This window comes from Cryptomeria japonica, chromosome 6, assembly GCF_030272615.1.
Source record: "Cryptomeria japonica chromosome 6, Sugi_1.0, whole genome shotgun sequence".
NCBI classification, from domain to species: Eukaryota; Viridiplantae; Streptophyta; class Pinopsida; order Cupressales; family Cupressaceae; genus Cryptomeria; species Cryptomeria japonica.
This window is the reverse complement of record NC_081410.1, coordinates 617,238,467-617,258,976: the sequence shown is the minus strand read 5'-3', so window position 1 is coordinate 617,258,976 and position 20,510 is coordinate 617,238,467. Positions and strand designations below refer to the sequence as shown.

Below are 20,510 nucleotides of genomic sequence, written 5' to 3'. Positions count from 1 at the left end.
CGAATATACAACGCATATAAAGGAATTACAAGATGGTATTTAAAAAAAATGAATTGTTAAACTAAAGCTTCAACATGAAGCTAAAACGCTTAAAATGCTAAATAAAGCTAAAAAGATAAACACTAAAAGGCAAACTATGTGTTCTTATAAGAGAAGCAATAGTTGCTCTTAAAAGACTAAATGAACTAAAAAGCTAAATAAGTTGACAACTAAGATGATGAACAAAAAGCTAAATGACTAACTAAATGACCATTAATAGAACAACTAAAAAGGTAACTGACTAAAAGAAGTAATTATTTTAATGCCCTCCCTTAATGGTCATTGTATCAACTAAGTACCCTGTTGTTTGTAACTAGGGCTATATAGGGTTCGGATTGCCTTAAGGCAACATCCGAACCCTTTTAGGTCTGGGCCCTAAAGGGTAATGTGCCCCAAGTCTAGGCCCTGCCCTATTCCTCACGCTATCCTAAATACACACGCCATAATAATATTGGCGCCAAAACTTAAAGGAGGCCGACTCACAAATAAGGGTTAAAGATGCATATAAATAAAAGACATTTCACAAGTCAAATACATTCAGTTTTGCTTATGCTCTCAGTTATGCGAAATAACTCCAGCAAGGTGCGAATTCAGTCTATGTGAAATACTTCAGTCAAGGTGCAAATTCAGTCTAATCTAAGTTCGACCTTGATACCTAGAAGTGCGAATATTATTGTGCAAAGTTGAAGACTTTGCTGATAACACAAGATTCAACTTTGTGTGAAGATCTCTATGCCCTAATTGCAAACTGAAAGTGTAGATTCAGTTGCCAAGAAAGTGCAGACCTGGTGCATGTGAATGTCCAGATTCAGCTGTTAAAAGGAGCAGACCTGGTGCATGTCAAGGTACAGATCTGGTTAATGTTAAAGTGCAGACCTGGTGTTTAAAAGGGGCAGATCTGATTCATGCAAGTGTGCAGTTTGAAGATCTCACTTTTGAGCTAAGTATTGTATTATTACAATTCATAATTGAATAGATAATCTGACCTGTGGGTCTTTAGTGCTGGGTTTTTCCTCCTTGGAGGTTTTCCCAAGGTAATTGAGTTGGTCTCTTGTGCACTAATTTCTTTCTTTCATTTACTAGTCTTATTCACTTAATCCTAATCTGAAATTACATATTGAAAGTCTGATTGCTGGTCTAATACTCAAAATCCAACGTACCCGACATAAGACACTACAGGTTTTTTGATCACAAATGCAAGAACACTGTGTTGCTGTGGAGACCCTCCCAGGATCTGCAAAGTGTTAATGAAGAATAGTTGATTCCGTTCAACTGATGTAACCCTCACATGCGAATTATAGAACTATTACGCGTGAATTACTGAGCTTGAAACCATGATTTTGAGGATCAGCAAACTCTCCAAAGAGGAACAAACACGATTTTAGCAAAAAACCACAAAAACTTTTGCATAAGAGTACTGAGCACTGTTTGGTCCAGCAACTCCAAAACAGACTGCAAGATATCATGGCTGTAGATGTTCGCCCCAACAAACTCTAGGAGCGACCCAAAACAGATTGCAACAAAGCATGATTTTTGTGGAAAAAATCGGCAAACCCTGAAATAGGAACCCTCCAAAAGAGAATTCACGATTTTTGAGGACAAAATTGACAAACCCATAAATCTGAGGTTACAAATCATCGTTTTTGTGGAAAAAAGGGTAAAACCCTAGGATAACAAAATCTCTTGCAAAATTTGCGAATTACAGATGATGTAAACCCCACGAACAATTTTTGATGAAAAAATCGTGAAAACCCAAAATAATTTTTTTGTGAGGACAAAGAACTATAAAAACCCAAAACATATATATATATATTACAAAAAAGTTCTTGTGCAAAACCCATGAACCATAACTTGAAGGCGGTTTGCAAATGAAACCTTGTCACAAATAACAGTCGCTTCATATATATATATATATTACAAAAAAATTCTTTTGCAAAACTCATGAACCATGACCTGAAGGTGGTTTGCAAATGAAACCTTGTCACAAATAACAATCGCTTCATAGGAAGACTCAGACCTGACACATACAGAAACTAGGTCGGGACGTAGTAAAAAAAATGCATGTTGCGGCCAAACTTTTCTGGCAGATTGGATGACATCGCAAGAAAATAGCGGCACGCAGGTTCGGACCCAAAAATTGCGTGAAAAACAACAGAAATCGTTGCCGAAAATCTCTGAAGAGCAACTGTGAAAAAAAACGCCACTAGGAAAAAACCGTCGCTGCTGAAAATGTGACTCGGAAAGGCTGCACAAAGCAGTGAAAAGAGTGGCCAAAAAAAAATCGCAGCCTATAAAATTTCAGGTATCCATAAAAAACAGTCGCAATTTAGAAGTAACGGCTCAGAAGAAATTGCGCTTCCTCCAAAAAAAACCCTAACTCTCGAACTTACAGAACAACCTACGATGTTCAAAAAAAAATTCGCCTAAAAAAAACAAATATTTTTTTCATATAAAAAATAATCTTAAATTTTTTTTTTCTGGAAAAACATTCTAGGTAGAAGCTCGAATTTTTCGTTTAAAAAATTCGCTAAATTTTATGAAACCCCATTGACCCGCTCCGATACCATGAAAAATAATTGAATGGTATTGAATAATTGGATAAATTAATTACGAATATACAATGTATATAAAGGAATTACAAGATGGTGTTCTAAAAAAGAGAACCGTTAAACTAAAGCTTCAACACGAAGTCAAAATGTTAAATAAAGCTAAAAAGCTAAACACTTTAAAGCAAATTATGCGTTTTTATAAAAGAAGCAGTAGTTGCACTTAAAAGACTAAATGAACCAAAAAGCTAAATAAGTCGACAACTAAGACGACGAAGTAAAAAGCTAAATGACTAACTAAATGACCATTAATAGAACAACTAAAAAGGTAATTGACTAAAAGAATTAATTATTCTAATAGGAGCAAAGGGACAATTATAAAGAGACACCACTCTCTTAAGAAGTTTGGGACTGTGGGAAGGGGCATAACCCTCCATGACCGATTGAAGGCTATATAAGGAAGAACTCCATTTGGAGGAAAGGTATCAGGGGAGAAGCAGATCAAATTGAAAAAAGGCAGAAATAGCAGATCAAATAGGATCAGAAATATATATATATATATACACACACAACCTGCACTTATAAAATAAGATCAGACCTTGAGAAATATAAATAGCACTCAGCAAAATATAGCTTTTAGAATTAACAGATAAATTGTACGCAACATAATTGAGTACATTGTCTAAATAATCCCTTATGTATCAGTATGATCAGTAATGGGAAGTGCTGCTTAGACTCTTATATTATTGATTTAGTTTTTTACTTGTATCCTACAAGCAATCATATTAGGTTTAGTGAGGAACCTCAATAGAGAGAGTAGATATGGGTTCCCCCTCCAAGTAGACCACCCCAAGTTGGATGGACGAGAGTTCTTGCCACTTGTGGGCCAAGGGTTCGAGTTGTCTTGATTGGATGGTCTGCGCCCTTGGGTTTAGTTGTGGTGAATGTTCTCGGTGCTCCATTGTGGAGCCATGATTGGGAGAGCAGATATGGGTTCCCCTTCTATGTAGACCTCCCCAAGTTGGATGGAATTGTCTTGGTTGGATGTTCCTCCTACTTGTAGGCCAAGGGGTCAAGTTGTCTTGGTTGGATGCTCCGCGCCCTTGGGCTTAGTTGTGGCGAACATTTTGGGCGCCTTATCATGCTTCTTCTACAACCCCTAATGATTATGGGAAACAAAACTATAGATGCTTTTTGGTTAATAAAGTTCAAATAGCCATTATAAGATTTATTATAGAATCTTATTTAAACAGATTATATATGCACTTATATGTTGTGGGATCCCTAACCCTTATGGAAATAATTGTTCTTATGAATTATATTTCAAATGTTGACTAACATTATTGCAGGGGTTAAACCAAAGTTTATGTTGGAAAGGAAATTGTAATTGGTAAGTTTGTATTTTGAATGTACTATACTTATTTTTAATTGAACTTGTGTTTTTATGGCAAAATTTAGGAACCTCCCGAAAGAGGACATTACAATTGGTATCATAGGTATCATAGCAAGGATTCTGCCATCCTGCAGGGTAAATACATAATTTATATTGTACAGAACCAACCATTTAGGAAAGGAAAATGGATAAGGATGGACCTATAGCATTAATACTACAATGAAAAGTTTGAAGCTTTACAATAGGATCAAAAGATTATGAGCTGGCAGTTATTGCAAAGAGCTGAATTCTATTCCCTTACATGGAGTAAAGGATAAAGAATGTAAGAGTCTTTCAAGTTGCGATTTTACTCTCTTGATGCGTTTACAACAACACGATTATACTAATTCAAAATTAAAACTCCACATTTGAATGGTAGCCTACTTGATCTAGGTAAGAAAACTTGCAATATGTGTTGAGCTATACCCATCAAAATTAATTAATCACAAAGGGATATTAAGATATGTAAATCAGTTGGACAGACTGAGCTGTACGATACAATCTTGCAACCTAGAGTTTGAAACATCCAATTTTAACCTAACCTATCATACCAACCAAGGTCAGTTGCAATCATCAGTCATGCATACAATTTTCTGCCGTTTCTGGAGCCGTTCAATTATAGAGCATACCAAAATGGCATAAAGGTTAAACTTGAGAAGCTGATCCATCCTGTGATGCATTTTTTGCATTTTGAATGTTTATGGCATTCTGATCTGGAACCCAATTTCTACGTTTGAATCTGCTGTCCTAGAGCAGGCCATTTTAGTTATAGCAAATTCAGTTCTGAAGATCAAAATGAGCACATAACAGGCTTATATCCATTATCAAGTTCAGCAATGTATGTTTTAAATTTATTCTCCATCCATCCTGTTTTCTTCAAATAGATAAGAATCTAAGAACACAAAATCTAAGAGCAGTTTGTGATATATTGTGAAATTCAGTACTTGCAACTGTAGCGACGTGTCAATTACTCGGCCGTCATTTCAAATTGAGAATTCAAAGTACACACAATATTGAAATTTGTGGTCCGTTGCATCGCATCCACATCCCTGGAGTCCATAGTTTGCAAAACCATCTCTAAACCTTTATATTTAGGCCATAGATGTGTGTCATGCTTCTGATCCTCATTTTAATATATGGAATATTCCCTATTCCACATTGTCTCAAAGATGCCTTTTTAAGGATGAGGGAAAACTCGTCTTAGGATTACAAACTTTGCCAATTTGGTTAGTTATGGGCAAGAAAACATATCTTGGATCAAATTTTCAATTTGACATAATAGCAGAATAAGCACATCAGAAGTGATAGAGCTTCATGAAATGCAAAGGTAGAAATTGCATTGACCAAGCCTTCTCCCATTGAGGGCCATTTTGAACATTCTTTCCATAATCATTCCACTTTAGAATTTCTGGAGGACAATTAATCTTGGGAAGGGCAGATTGTAATGCTCCACCCAGAAATTAAGGCATTCCATTGCTAACAATATGAGAAAAGTATGTATAGATGACTTCATCATATGCAAGACAGTTTTATGCTAGCTGACTTCCTTATATTTGCCCCATATGTAGGAGACTAGGAGTATTCCATGTCTAAATGTGATCGCTATTTTGGATGAAGAAGGACGTGCTAATCTTATCCTTGCTGACTCACCTTATCCACATTAGGATCTAAACTAAATAATTACTCTTGGCTGACCTTGCTTTCACAAGACATATATGGATGTCTTGACTGCCCAAGATAATATATTTAAGGAGGTGAAGTAGTTAAGGATGAGAGGTATGTGAAGGAACAGTATATTATTTAAAGATTAAGATAAAATTAGTTGAATAAGGCCGAGTCATATGCTGGTCGACCCCATGCTCAAACCTTTAAAAAAATATATAAGCATTGATGCATAGGCTGATGTATGCACAGTGATGAATATACAATAGGTTAAAGCACATGTATGTGTATTGTTAAAGAGAGATTTCACATAAGGCAACGGGATCGTTAAGTTAACAACAGCAATTTGTTAGTGAAGGAGCAAAGGGACAGTTGTAAAGAGACCCCACTCTTGAGAGGGTTGTGACCATTGGAAGGGGCATAACCCTCCATCATCGATTGAAGGCTATATAAGGACGAATGTCTTTTGGAGGAAAGACATCAGGAGAGAAGCAGATCAAATTGACAAAAGGCAGAAATAGCAGATTGAATAAGATCAGAAATTCCAATATAAATATATATAACCTGTACTTATAAAATAAGACCAGACCTTGAGAAATATAAATACTCAGCAAAAGATAGATGTTAGAATTAACAGGTAACTGGTACACAACATAATTGAGTACATAGATATGATCAATAATGGAAAGTGCTGCTTAGACTCTTATATAATTGATTTAATCTTTTATTTGTCTCCTACAAGCAATCATATAAGGATTAGAGAGGAACCTCAATAGGGAGAGCAGATATGGTTTCCCCCTCTAAGTAGACCACCCAAAGTTGGATGGACGAGAGTTACTTCCACTTGTGGGCCAAGGGGTCAAGTAGTCTTGGTTGGATGCTCCACGCCCTTGGGCTTAGTTGCGGCGAATGTTCCAGGCACCCTATTGTGGAGCCATGACTGGGAGAGCAGATATGGGTTCCCCTTCTAAGTAGACCACCCCAAGTTGGACGGAATTGTCTTGGTTGGATGTTCCTGCTACTTGTAGGCCAAGGGGTTGAGTTGTCTTGGTTGGATGCTTTGTGCCCTTGGGCTTAGTTGTGGTGAATATTCCAAGTGCTTTATTATGCTTCTTCTCCAACCCCTATTATGGTTGATTATGGGAAATGAAACTATAGATGCTTTTTGGTTTCTAAAGTTCAGATAGCCATCACAGGATTTATTATAGAATCTTATTTAAACAGATTAAGATGATTATTAATATTTATGCACTTATATGTTGTGGGATCCTTAACCCTATGTAAATAATTGGTCTTATGAATTATATTTCAAATGTCGACTAACATTATTGCAGGGGTTAACTGTTAAAACAAAGTTTATGTTGAAAAGGAAATTGTAATTGGTAAGTTTGTATTTTGAATGTACCATATTTCTTATTTTTAGTTGAACTTGTAATTTTAGGGCAAGTTTTAGGAACATCCCAAAAGGAGATATTACAATTTGTAAAGCTATACAATACAAAATAATTCAAGCATGGGTGCTTGATGTTAGATGTGTAAACATTTGTAGTCCCGTATTTCATGCTTTTCCCAATAACAGCCTAGCAAACCTAAGCTTTATCAGGCCTCCTCTCACAAAGAAGGTTGATTTGCTTCCAAAATTACTGACTTTGATATCTCTATAGAGAGAAAAATAAATTCACTGGGATAACCTTCTAACAGAAAAAAGGAAGCAACATACTATATTTATTTAGTATAGAGCTGAAGATAATGCTTTGGTGATGAACACTGAGCCCTTTTAGCGAAGACTAAGAGTGTCCACATGCAAGTAAAACTAATTGCCAGAAAGGGGCTGTCCAGCCAGAGACAATCCAAAGTCTTAAGTAACGTGAGCCATAGGTTTTACCCCATCAAGTATATCTTGATTGCTTTTAGGTGCAAAACTTGTTAACATTAAATGGCTGGTCAGTCACAGGCTGCCAAATTCTAAGTAAAGTGACAGTCTTAGGCTTCCTCCCATCGACTGTGTCTATAATCCCTTCGGATACAAATCTTATGAACGTTGAAAGTATTTTTTTGGCTTGCATACTAGAACACTGAATAAATTTAGATACATTAGAAATTGAGAAGTATCTGGAATACAAGAACTTTAGTATCTCTTTTAATCAGTCTAGAGAGCTTGGAAAATTTGAGAATGTACTTAAAACAAATATGATACAAGACACTTACACTAGATAATGTGTATTAATTTGATGCATTTGACAATGATGCACTAAGATAGAAATTTTTCTCATCATTGGACATTATTGATGGAAGAAAGGATGAGTTCCTAACAATATGTGATGATCATAAGGAACTTAGCATATAGAATGATAGTTTCTTTTGCTTATTCATTATAATATATAATAAAATGAAATATGTACTGTTGAAATTAGTCACAGTCTTATTAATTATTTAAGGTTTGTTTTTCTTCAAGTTGTTCATAGTGGTATCATAAGTTCAATTATTAAACTTATGGAACATCTGAGTTGAAATATCTTTAAGTATCATGATGAGCAGATTTTCATCACCTCATAACATGGTTAGATCTATTCTCAAAGCAAATTTGGTCATTGTTTTTTATTCTGAGAAACACCTATTTTGTTGTCTCGTTATTCAAAAATCTTAAAAAAGTTCATTATTTTCCATATACTGCAATTTGTAATTTATAATTTGAATTTTTATGATATGCTTTTAACAGATTCGGACTTATTCAGAGTGGGTGATAGATGGAGACTATGACTGGCCCCCTAATTGTAGTGTATGCCAGAAAGTGTTAGAAGATGGAGCGGTCACTACTAGATTGGGTTGCTTACGTAAGACTGGTCTTTTAGAGCAATAATATAAAATATTATTGATTCTTTTATAGTTTTGTTCACTGTATTATGGAATTTTCATTAGTTTGTCATGACTATGGATTCTGGAACACAATTCTTACTCTGGTAAAATTTGCAATTGAATTTAGATGTTGTGCATACACATTGTATGGTGTCACACCTCGAAAGTTTTCCTCCTCACACAGCTCCAGCAGGATATGTTTGTCCTGCTTGTTCATCTCCGGTATAACATTTTAACTTGAGTTCTTCTTTACCTTGAAAATCTTTTCCCATATCTTTAACAATTTTAACTTTTGGAATTATGTACATTTTGAGAAATATTTTGCATCTGACATAACGAAATTTTTGTATGGAATGATAAGTTTTGTTCTGATATTTGCCTATGTAAATGGTTGTTTTCTTTGTTGCATTTTTTGTGCTATAGTTTATTCATTGGAAGTACATATTTAAATCAATATTTTCAACCTTGTGCATGATAACCACCAAAAATTGACCTTTTGTGTCTGTTTGTTGCAAATCATCATTTGCTTTTTTAAATGTTTATTTTTTGGCTTTCTGTACAAATAATGGTTGGAAAATGTGTGAAGTCGAACTTCTACTACCAAATACCTAACAACTAATAGGTTATGCCCCTCATATTGTCAAAAGATAACCACAATGCAAATAGTTATAAAGCAATGCTATCCAAGGTACAAAGTACAAACATTAAAATCTGAAAACATGGTGTTAAAACTACCTATTGCCAATTTGGCTATCACTAGAAATTCAATAGGGCTACATTAGGCCCTGGTATTGTGTTCTCAGTCGCTGTGACTTTTAAGCTTTTTAGCTATCAACTTGGGAGAGAGGTCCAGAAATCTATATAGACATTCTAAAGGACTTTAGTCCTGTATGGTTTCACTATCATGGTGAGGAACATAATATTTGGCTGCTTTCATCTACTTTTGTTTGAAACTTGTGCTTCTATGTTTAGCTTTATGAATTCTGAATTAGGCAATGGATTTTGAAACAAAATTTGATAGTCAATGGAATCTGCCATAGTTGAACTACTCGCGACTCGGCTCGACTCGCCAAGCCCCTGAGAAAAAAACTCGGCGAAAACTCGGGAAAAACTCGGAAAAACTCGGCGAAAAACTCGGCAACGTAAAAACACACTTAATTTTAATAAAAAATGCATTTTTTTTGCAAAATTTAATGAGAAGATGCATCCAATGAGTCAATAAATGATAACACAAAAGAAACAAGCTGATTCTAGATATATTTGATTGCAAAGTGTCTACAAAATCGCATCCTCATGAGAAATGCTGATGGCTGGAAGCAAAATAGTAAATAGTTTTTGTAAAACCAAAAGTAAATACAACTTCCTCTCCCCAGCTCTAGCTAAAACTACTTTCAAACTTTCATCATATTTGAAATTTCATCATTCATACTCATAGTTTCAAACTTTCAACTCAAAGTTGGGGTCAAGGGGCATCGCCGAAGGATCCTGAAATTTGACTAAGTCTGGAAAATTGAAGAATCCTCCAAAAACTAGATTTTGCATTATAACTCCTGGAGGTCCGAAACCACTCTCAAACATCCTGACAGTATATATGGAATATTCTCTTATACTTAAATGTTATATTCCATATATGAATCCTGACGGACAGACCAAAAAACTCGGCGATTACTTGAGGGCATAGTGGGCTCTCAGGGTGGCCCTTCCAAGTGAGTTTCCCCCTTCTCAACCCAAAACCATATAGAAAAACAAAAAATGCATGTATTTTTGGCCCTTTTTTGCTGTTATGCTAACCCAGGGGAGTTTTTCTTTAAAACTCGCCGATTTTTTGACAAAAACTCGCCAAAAACTTGGCGAGTTTTTGGCAAAAACTCGGCGAGTTTTCCTGGCGAGTAGAAGTCATTACTACTCGCCAGGTCCAAAAACTCGGCGAGTTTTTGTCACTCGCCGAGTTTTCGGCGAGTGTGCCATCTATGGAATCTGCTATTAGAATATCAAACACAAGATTATCACTTTTCGATTTGTCATGCCCCACCATGAGATTGTTTCTTTTCAATCAGACTGTAGGCTGAATAACCATAAGGCCTAGCTAATAAAATAAAAAGAAATCAATAGTCCACCAAGTTAAGGATAGTTGGCCTTAATGGAAGACTAGATCACAGCCTTTGTCTTATAATTAAATTAATAAATCAGAAGGGTAGCCGACTTCTCTATTAATCAACCCAGTTAAAGGTATATATGAATAGGTATTAATCACCTAAGTAAGTTGCCTATGCATGTATTAATCACCCGTTATGCCCCCACCATGATACATCTCCCATCCGTCCCTAAATGAGACTAAAAATTATAAAATCAGATACATGTCAATGCTCAGAAAATATTCTTATTTGTAAGACTTAGAATTTTCTAATATTTAAGATGACAGCGACACAAAGGAGTTAATAATATTCATTCCCTTGATCGACAATCTTTTAGACTTAACAAATCATTGAACAAAGTGATTTCCTAAAGTTACGATGGATGAAGAGGTATGAGATCACTTTAGAAGAGGCAGCAATTATTTTAGAGAAGACACCTCATTTGGGGAAGAGGTAAGAAAGGTGTCTATTCGTCCTCTTTGAGGGGAATATAAGGAAGAACTTCATTTGGAGAAAAGGCATCAAACCAGATCATATCTTGTATGCATAGTCTGCATTCAGAAAACATAAAACTTGTGATCTAGCAAGTAATTTGTATGCAATATTGCAATGTGATTTTGAGTACAATTGTTTAAAATATAATCTCTTCTGTATCTTTAATCTGGTTATTAATGGGAATTGCTAATCTAATTACTCTTATAATTATTGATTTAATCTATTTATTTTCCTACAAACTATCATGTATGGGTTAGTAAGTAGACACGAGTGGGAGAGGCAGTAGACGGGTTCCCCAATCTAAGCAGACCACTCCATGTTGGATGGACGGGAGTTCCTGCCACTTGTGGGCTAAGGGGTATTATACCACGCCCTTGGGCTTAGTTGTGGTGAATGATTTCTGGGCACCCTATCGTGCTTTCCTCTTCAATCCCTACGATGATTGGTTGTTGGAAGTGAAACTAAAGAATAGAAACAATCATTTATGGGTTAGTAAGGAGACACGATTGGGAGAGGCAGTAGATAGGTTCCCCAATCTAAGTAGACCACCCCATGTTCTCTGTGGCATCCACCACTGCAGAGTCCTTTGTTTGATTCGGCAAACTATCCTTTGCTGCTCCATTCGCCCTATCTATTTTGACTAGGGATCTGTATTCCTTCCTGATTGTCCTCAAGGCTTCTTCACACCAATACTCTGAAGGTAGGTTGTAAAGTCTTATCCATATTGGGACTTTCCCAATCCTATGGTTGTTTGGATTAAAATTCGGCTTCTAGTCAATGATATAAAAACCTAGATCCTCCAAAACCATCAGTTCACCGTCCAATATTTCTCCTTTCAATTCCTTAGATGTACATTCAATGAGAAAAAAGCCATGATCTCCCCAGTTATCTTTCCACCAGTTTATGACTTTATCCTTCAAAGATTCTTTCCCCATCCATTTGATTAAGAAGACCCTGTTTTTTAATTGCTCATTGCTACTCTCAAGTATTTTGGGCGGGATTATCATTGCTTTGCTGTGTGGCATTTTGAAGGGAAAGGGATCCTGGCAGGGTTTCCACTCAAAATTCTTGGCCTCTTTCCAAAACCTCCTATACCCTTTGTTGTTCCATTGCTGCCGACCTCTACCAAATCTCCAAGATTGCTTGTCTGGTTGATTGAAACCTTTCCCTTCAGTGCCTTTCAGAATGTTAGTCCCTGGCCTTTTTCCCATGGGGATTTGATTAGCCCCTGTGGTGAATGGGGAATTTCATCTTTCCTTCCAAAGCGTTAACCCTCCCTTGGACAGTCTACACCAATTTGTCCATATCATCAACAATCAAAGACTCCTTTGCTCCTCTCTACTCCCTCTCTGCACTGCAACATTTTTTGAAACATATAGTTACCTTTTTACTAAGTTAAGTGTTTATAGATCACGTTCTTGGTTCTTTTTCAGCTGCTAGTGTATGGATAACCTCCTCTTCTTCATCTGCATAATCATTGTGGCCTACTTCATTATCTGTTTTTGATGATTTGAAGTAGCCTACTCTTCTTGTCTTTCTTCTGATTTTCACCATTTTTGCTTTAATTCCTAGTGAGCAAAGTCTAGACTAGGAGAGTCTTTAACAAGATCTTCATCAAGTACAACATCTCTGCTTGAGATGATTTTATTTGTTTTTGGATCTAGGCATCTATATTCTTTTAATTTTTCTAAGAATATCCAACAAGGATCCTTTTAAGAATCATCATCAAGTTTCTTTCATTTTACATCAGGAATACGAACATTAGGCTATAGATCCAATCTTTACAAAATGTCTTACCTTAGGTTTCCTGCTAGTCCAGGCTTCTTCTCAAGTTAAATCTTGCAGAGATTTGGTTGGACTTCTATGCTATTCATTAGATATACCATGGTATTTAGAACTTCAGCCTTGATTTTCTTCTTTTAGTAGACTTCTAAAGCCATTCTGGGCATGGTTTGGTTCTTACTTTCTACAACATCATTTGATTAAGGTGTATAAGCTATAGTAAACTGTCCTTTATCCCGTGAGCTTTATAGTATTTGTTGAATTACTTGTAAGTAAGTGTAAGCTTTCTTTTTATCATATGATGTTCTGCAAACTTTGAAAACGTTACCATCTTCTTTTGCTCGTTGCAATTGGGAATGGCAAAATGGTATATGTGATGGGGGGACTTGGGGGAGACGTCCCTCTGCCACAGTGCCACCTTCCCTGAGACTCTCTGGATGTCACCAAGACTTTGGGGATGCCTGGACATCCTTGGGACTGTCTCGGGGATGCACAAGTGTCTCTCGTGGCCAGTAGATAGAAAAGTGAAAAAATACATTTTTCCTTGGAATCAGTGCCCAAGGCTGAACCCTAATGGCCTTGGATCCCACCAATGCCTCCTGAACTCTATAAAACACCCCATAATCTTCATTTTCTTGGTTTGTGAGGTTTTGGAGGCCTTGTTTGTGCTGCCGCCCCTTGACCCTATTGGGGGCTCTGACCCTAGACCCCTGTTGGGGGCAAGGTAACTACCCCTTGACCCCAAACCTCCAATCACCATTGTTATTGATTAGTACAATCATTGCCATGTTTGTAATGTTAATTAGTTAAAACTTTACTTAGTATGCCAAAGTTTCATTTGTGATTCTTATACTTATTCTTGATTTGCTCCCATAGTTCCGAACCTCTACCCACCATTGTTAATGTTCAATTCAATCATTTTCACGTTTTTAATGTTTCATTTACAATTTTTATGCTCCCCCCCCTCCGCACCCTCGCTGTCCTAAAATCCTGGCCTTCCTTTATTCAATTGTGCAATTTGGGCTTATATGCCCATTTTGGCACTTTTGATGATTGACACTTGTTTGGTAGATTGAATTTTTTCACGTGTCACTACTATGTTTGTCAGTTATTCATGTTTTTGGCAATACTTTGCATAGTCTTGTGATTCATCCCTTAGTGGCACATTTAACATCTGTCAAAATTTTGGCCTTGCTATGCCTAGTTTTAATTGATGAAAGTGTTGCCATTTTTACGAATTTGAAGTTTTGATGACACTTTAATGATGGATTACATGATTTGTGCACTCTTGCCATTTTTGTGACTTTGTGGTCAATCACATGATACAAGTTCTCTTGCTACCTTTTGTGTTTTATGAACCTTGTGACACTAGCGGTTTGTCACATGACTGAGGTCCTTCCTACGTCGTTTGATTTTGAAAGATTTTGGGCATGCCAGTGATGGGTTGTAGGATTTTTCAAATGCATGCCACTTTGGTCACTTTTTCTCTCCCAAGTAAAATTGCACTTTTTTTAGGACTCTGCAACTTTCCTTCTTGCCATCATAACTTTATCTTTTGAGTTTCAATTTGCATCTCATTCAAAGCACTGTAAAGATTCCAAATCTGTCTACAAGATGAAATTAACTAGAGCTCGCATTGAATGGCTAGGCCTGGAAAGTATCAACATTTTCTCATGAAAAAGAACCTATATGATTTTTTATGTGTGGGTATGACAATATTATAGAATGTGACCTGCAACAACTGATGAAAAGGAGTCAAAGAGTTTCCAAAGTCAAAATGTCCGAATCTTAAATGCTTAGCTGTTTGGTTGATGTAGACTCTATCATTGGGTCTTCTCTGGGATGGTTTCAGTTGCAACAAAAACGTCCTTCATACATTGATTACACACTGATGAATTCAGCAACAGTCAAGCTAGTTTGACAGTTTCAGCCGGTGCTGAATATGTAACCAATACTTAATGTTTCATCATGACATCAGCCTTATGAGTGTCCACATCACCCAGAACACTTATATCTCCATTTTACTTTGAGAGTTTGCCCTATGCAACTCTGTTTCATATGTTTTCTATCAGAAGAATATCATTGAATGTAAAACAATTACAGAATAGAATGTTTATATAGCTATAAAATAGCTATAAATGAGGAACTTACGGGTTCCATATGAAACTGAATAATAAAAAATATTATCTAATACAGACTAACAAATTCCTAGATTCAATATGCTCACTTGCTGCACGATAGTCTGCCTCAAAGGTTGGTTGGCACAATGCTCACTTGGATAGAAGGGTGCTTTATGTTGTTTTCCAGCAATACAACTAGAACAAACAAAACTCGACTTCTCAAGTGACGAAAGCCCTTTGACCATGCTTTTCTGGCTAAGTTTTGACAAGTAACTAGTGCTCAAATGACCAAATCTACGATGCCAAAGCATAGAAAGTTCATTGTTCTTAGTCACTAAGGCTTGGCTAATAGCAGTGGCATCAAGCCTAAACATTCTACCAATCTCAGTAGCACCGGCAACAATCTTTGCATTTTTAGATTTATCTTTGATAAGACATCTTTTTATCCTGATTTGTATCAAATTTAATTCTAAGGTTATGATCAAGAAATTGATTAATAGAAAGAAGATTTTTGGTACGTCCTGGCATGTACAAAACATTTGTAAGTCTGCAACTATGTATGCCAAACTTCAAAGAGATGTCACCAATACCTTTGGTGTTATAGGTGGTATCATCTCCAAGAGTGATTGTACCGTGATGAGGTTTCAATGTGAGAAACCACTTCTTCTGTCCAATCATGTGCTTTGTAGCACCTGAGCCCACATACCATATTGAGGTTGATTGTGAACCATCTTCTGAAGTGTGAGCTGGAAGCACGTATTCCGCATGTGGAGAATCTTCTACTTCAGCAACATCGCTTTGTTGTTTTTGTTTGTTATTCTGCTCCCATTGTGGTTTGCCACTTTGAAATGGCTTCTTTGGATGTGTTTTGATTGGCTTGTGCTTGAGGCATCTTATATTCGTTTAGAGTTCTGATTTCAGTGGTGGGAGAGATTTCATAGCAGCACTTTGATTGTCAGAAGATCTGTGACAAGTTAGAAATTAGCAGTTCAGTTTTGCTGTTGAGATTGAGGCATCATCGTTCAACACTTATTTGAATATAGGCGTTGATTTTGTGATGGGGTGCCCTCTGTTACAGCTGGTTCGTTGAATCCTTCATTGTGTTTTTGGTGGTGCACTAAGCTGTGGATCTGTTGATTGTGTTTAATTTTTGCATTGTGAATTTAGTATTTTTCTAATGTGGAGCATTTAGGATTGTATGAAAGCAAATTTTTTTTTGAGTATTTGCTATGTGAATCACACCATTGTATGTGTTATGAATATTCTATTATTGTGAGAAAGTTATAATGGTGAGTTGTAATCTTGCCTTTGAGAGTTGCACTGAGAGGTTCATGTGAAGAACCTGTGTGAGTAGTTTAATAACTGCATTGTAAATGTCATGGAATTATACGTGGCTTATTGGAGGTGCCAATGATGAAAATAGGACAGTGTGAAGAGTGAGGAGGAAAGAAATATATAAGCCATGGTTACAAGCCATGCCACCGATCTGTTTGAGAGGTGATTAAAGCTGAGGTGTTATAAGATGACCTCGCCCATATTTGAAAATATGGTCTGCGTATGGTAGAAGCCTACGAATGAGGTAGACAGTATTGGAAGAAATGCAACACAGAATAAGACCCTTCCAACAAATTATTGGCAGCCAACAAATAAATGGTTGTCAAGTTAAGGCCCGGTTTTGCTTAACACTGGCATAGATCCTTTGGCAACGTGCAATGACAGTCAACAAGAATAATTGTATGCAGATGAAAGACAATATATTGTAATGAATTTAAATATTTGGTTTAGTTTATTCACTAAAGGGGAGTGTTAGGAATAATGAATAAACCAGGCAACGTATCTATAGTTCTATTGCAGATCCACTATTATAGGAGATGATTTAGGAACTGTTGAGTCAATTGTGGAAGCTGTTAATCTACAGCAACAATTATAAATTGTAACATTTCCTGTTTATAGTGAGTTACATTCAGTTCTTTGTTTTTTTATCATTTTCTTTACAAAATATGTCTTAAGAGTGTCTATTACACAAGGGAGTCTTCATTAGAAACCTTTAATGTCTGTGCTAGCTAATTTCACCAATTTAATTCGTCCATTCTGGATCAATCAATGCTACAGTGGGTTAGAGTGGAATGATTCTATGATCAATAGTTTGAAGACCATGGCTAATCAAGGTGGTAGTTACAACATATTGCAATTTTGTGAACTGAAAGAATAACTACAAGTACACCTGACTTTTATATGCCATTGCAAGTCTATGTCAAATTAGCTATAAGATAAGTCTTCCTAAATGCTTCTGCAACTGCCGAGAACATAATTTCACACCTAAGCAAGTTTTCCCCGGTCTTTTTCAGCTTGTGACGTATCTGTATGATGATTGTTGAACTTGAGAGTTGAGGCCATGTCTCACCTTGTGAATGAGTTGGCCAACATCGTCCTTAAATGAGTAATCCACCCAAAAGATACAGTTTGCTTGGTGCCTGCTATATCAAGGCCTAGTGGCCAGGGAGAAGCTCCTTCATTTGGGCCATTCAAACTCTTGTTTCCTAGTTTGCAAGCAATGGGCATGCACTAGGATTTCCCAAGGATCTGAGATACTTGGCGCTGGGTTCATCATTTTTCAAATCATTTGACCCAACTCCTTACATGAAAAGGCTTGTGCTTGGAAATTTCACATGGCCACTTGCAAGATTCCTACTAATTGGTACATTTCTCACATTGATATATTGTTTCAAATATGGAAAAACATAAATGAAGAGAATGAATAGCTCATCTCTCTTAGCCATTCCAAGCAGCAAGAAAATGAATAGCCCACTGAGTGAAATAAAGAGCAGACCGGATGTGGTCCCTAGTGCAGATTGTGTTGGTGGAAGTGGTTGGGAGATGAGCTGGATAAACCTATGCTTCTGTCTGCTGCTCAGCTTGTCACTGCTATGGTTGTTCTTTTTCTTTTCATGTTGACGAATTTATAGATTTGTGTGTTTACTTGGGGATTTGAATCTTTTTATTTTGGTTATTTTGAGACAAATATTTTGAGCTTAATGCTGTGATGAAAATTCAATTTTTTTCATGGGATGCAATATGAGTACAACTACTTTGAAATGTGATGCACTTCCATCCACTGTCTTTTCTGTTATGGGTAGCTGATATTTTTATTGTGAACAATGTGAAGTAATAATTGGGAGCTTTTTAATTTGAAAAAGCCTATTGGAAAGTGTATTAATTTTCTAGGGTAAACTACAAATACTTGGTATCTATACTTAGGAAATGATAGTACAACTATGGATTATCTGCATTCTGGGTTTTAACTTCTTTCTTGTATCTCTCACATTTATGAATCACTGGAAGTTTGATATCTAACAAACTATCAAGTCTAACATAATACTTGCAGTAACTTACTTATTTGGTGCCAACTTTGGTCACTGTTGCATGCATTTTATATCTGAAATGCCTTTTTATTAACATAACAAACTTGGTTTTTGAGGTGATCCTTCTGCTCTTTGAAATTAGGTTAAATCTTGTATGTCCAAGTCACTGAATTTATTAATAAAATCTCTGAAGTCAAATATTGAAGCTTTAGAAAAGAAAAACTGGCTGTATAATATATTTTTGTCTAACGATTATACTTGCATGATTTAGGTATGGCCTCCAAAAAGCATAAGGGAACCGGGATCTGCTCTGCATACCAAATTGAAAGAAGCTATTTCTCAGGTAGAGGTTATGCTTTGGGTATTGTATTATAAACTATTAGCCTTATGTTTAATATACTGTTATTTTTTCTTTATTGTTTAGTCTTTTTGTTTGCCTAACATGTTTGAACTTGTCTATTACAGATTGTATTGCAAATAACATAAAGGGTCTCAATGTTCTAGGCTAAGTGATTCACTGGACCATCCAAAATAGTTTTGTGATTCTGTCGAGTAATGTACACACATTTTAATTCTATAAATTTAACTCTTTATTTGAGTGAGGACTTTTTCCTTAACTTATCTCTGATGTTTTCATACTACTATTGCTTGGATGGTGCCATTGCTCTTGGCAATATTAGCATCCATGATGTCTTTCCCCAGTTAAGTGAATCTCATGGCCTTCACATTCTTAATGGGACCCCATGTTTCCCTGATTCCAACATTTATTTTTAGATCTTTCCTCAACACCCTGTAGCTGATCACGTTATTTGACTTTTAACTTCGTACACTACCTCTCCTGTATCTCTCCTTCCCTCAGTATCCTCCAATATTCTCTCATGATTTATTTTGATGCTTGCTACTGGGTATGCTAATGTGTATGCAATCCGCCATTCTAATATTGTCTGACTATTTCTCTCTCTCTCTTCAGGCGAACTTTGTATGGATTTTTTCTTGTTTTCTTTAAGTTGCTTTCCTTGATTCCTTTCCTAATATTCTAATATATTTCATTATATTGAATATTTCATAATCAACGATGCCTATGGTACTACAGTTTTGAACAGTGGGGGATGAATAATGTATATCTTTGGCTAGGAGATATTATTTTGTTCTATTCCATAGTCCTCCTTTTGTACCCTCCACCTGTGAGGATTATCATTTGATGAAAGAGAAACAAGTTTTTTGCATCTGGGCAACATGAGCTCCTTGATTCTCTCCATGATATCGAGATCTTTTTGAATGCCCCCTACTAAGGAAAACTTCCTGTCAGATAGTGGTTACCAAACTTGGTCTCCCATCCTATTCTGTTTATGATTTTAATCCCATTTCCTTCCTCACACGTTCTTCATTTTCTCAGCCTGTGCCTAGGTTATTTTCCCTATGAATCTTTGGTATGACAAGGACCACAAACATACACATATGAGAGTCCACTTGTCCTAATCGATTAACTGCCTTCTATGTCCTCTTTGCAGATGGTTTATCACGGTTTAGATGACATAAATAAATACATAACACGCAGGTCACAAAGGCTTGTAGCAAATTATATAACCAGAAAAACAGAGAAAACTGAGAAATAGAAAATTATTCCAGCACTAACACGTAATTCATGACCAACCATTTAAAGAAATTATAAGAGTTGTTTTAGAGAATCTCTGTATGTGTGCGGGTGTCCCCTACACCCTCATCATCTACAAGTGTAAATGCATTTGATTAAATTTGATCAAAATTTAAAAGGTTTTGCTATAAGGATGAGCCCTCAAGCAAGCCAATTGGCCATCAAACTTATTACATCTTGATATGCTTATATAACATTACAATAATTCAATCTGTCTCATGGGTGTGCCAGTCCAGCCACACATCAGATTGTAGTAGTAATTACAAGACTACTCAAAGTGAAAGTACAGCTGTAGACATGAGAACCACACTTGCACAGTGAAAAGATCATATTTGGATCTGTACAAGAGTGTAGCAAGCCACAGGACAGAAGCCTATGTACTCAAGGAAGCCATTGGCAAGGTGTAGGCCTGTTTGCAGAAACAGGG

At 36.3% G+C, this 20,510-nt stretch overlaps 1 protein-coding gene across 2 annotated transcripts in view; it reads left to right on the top strand.

Moving 5' to 3' along the window:
• The window catches only part of LOC131056460 (uncharacterized), a 76,778-nt gene that overhangs the window by 16,113 nt on the left and 40,155 nt on the right, over window positions 1-20,510 (top strand). For both annotated transcript variants that reach the window (XM_057990791.2, XM_057990790.2), the window contains exons 3-5: window positions 8,399-8,513; window positions 8,663-8,757; window positions 18,701-18,772. In XM_057990791.2, the coding sequence (XP_057846774.2) occupies window positions 8,399-8,513; window positions 8,663-8,757; window positions 18,701-18,772 (282 nt within the window). The remainder of the gene's footprint in view (window positions 1-8,398; window positions 8,514-8,662; window positions 8,758-18,700; window positions 18,773-20,510) is intronic.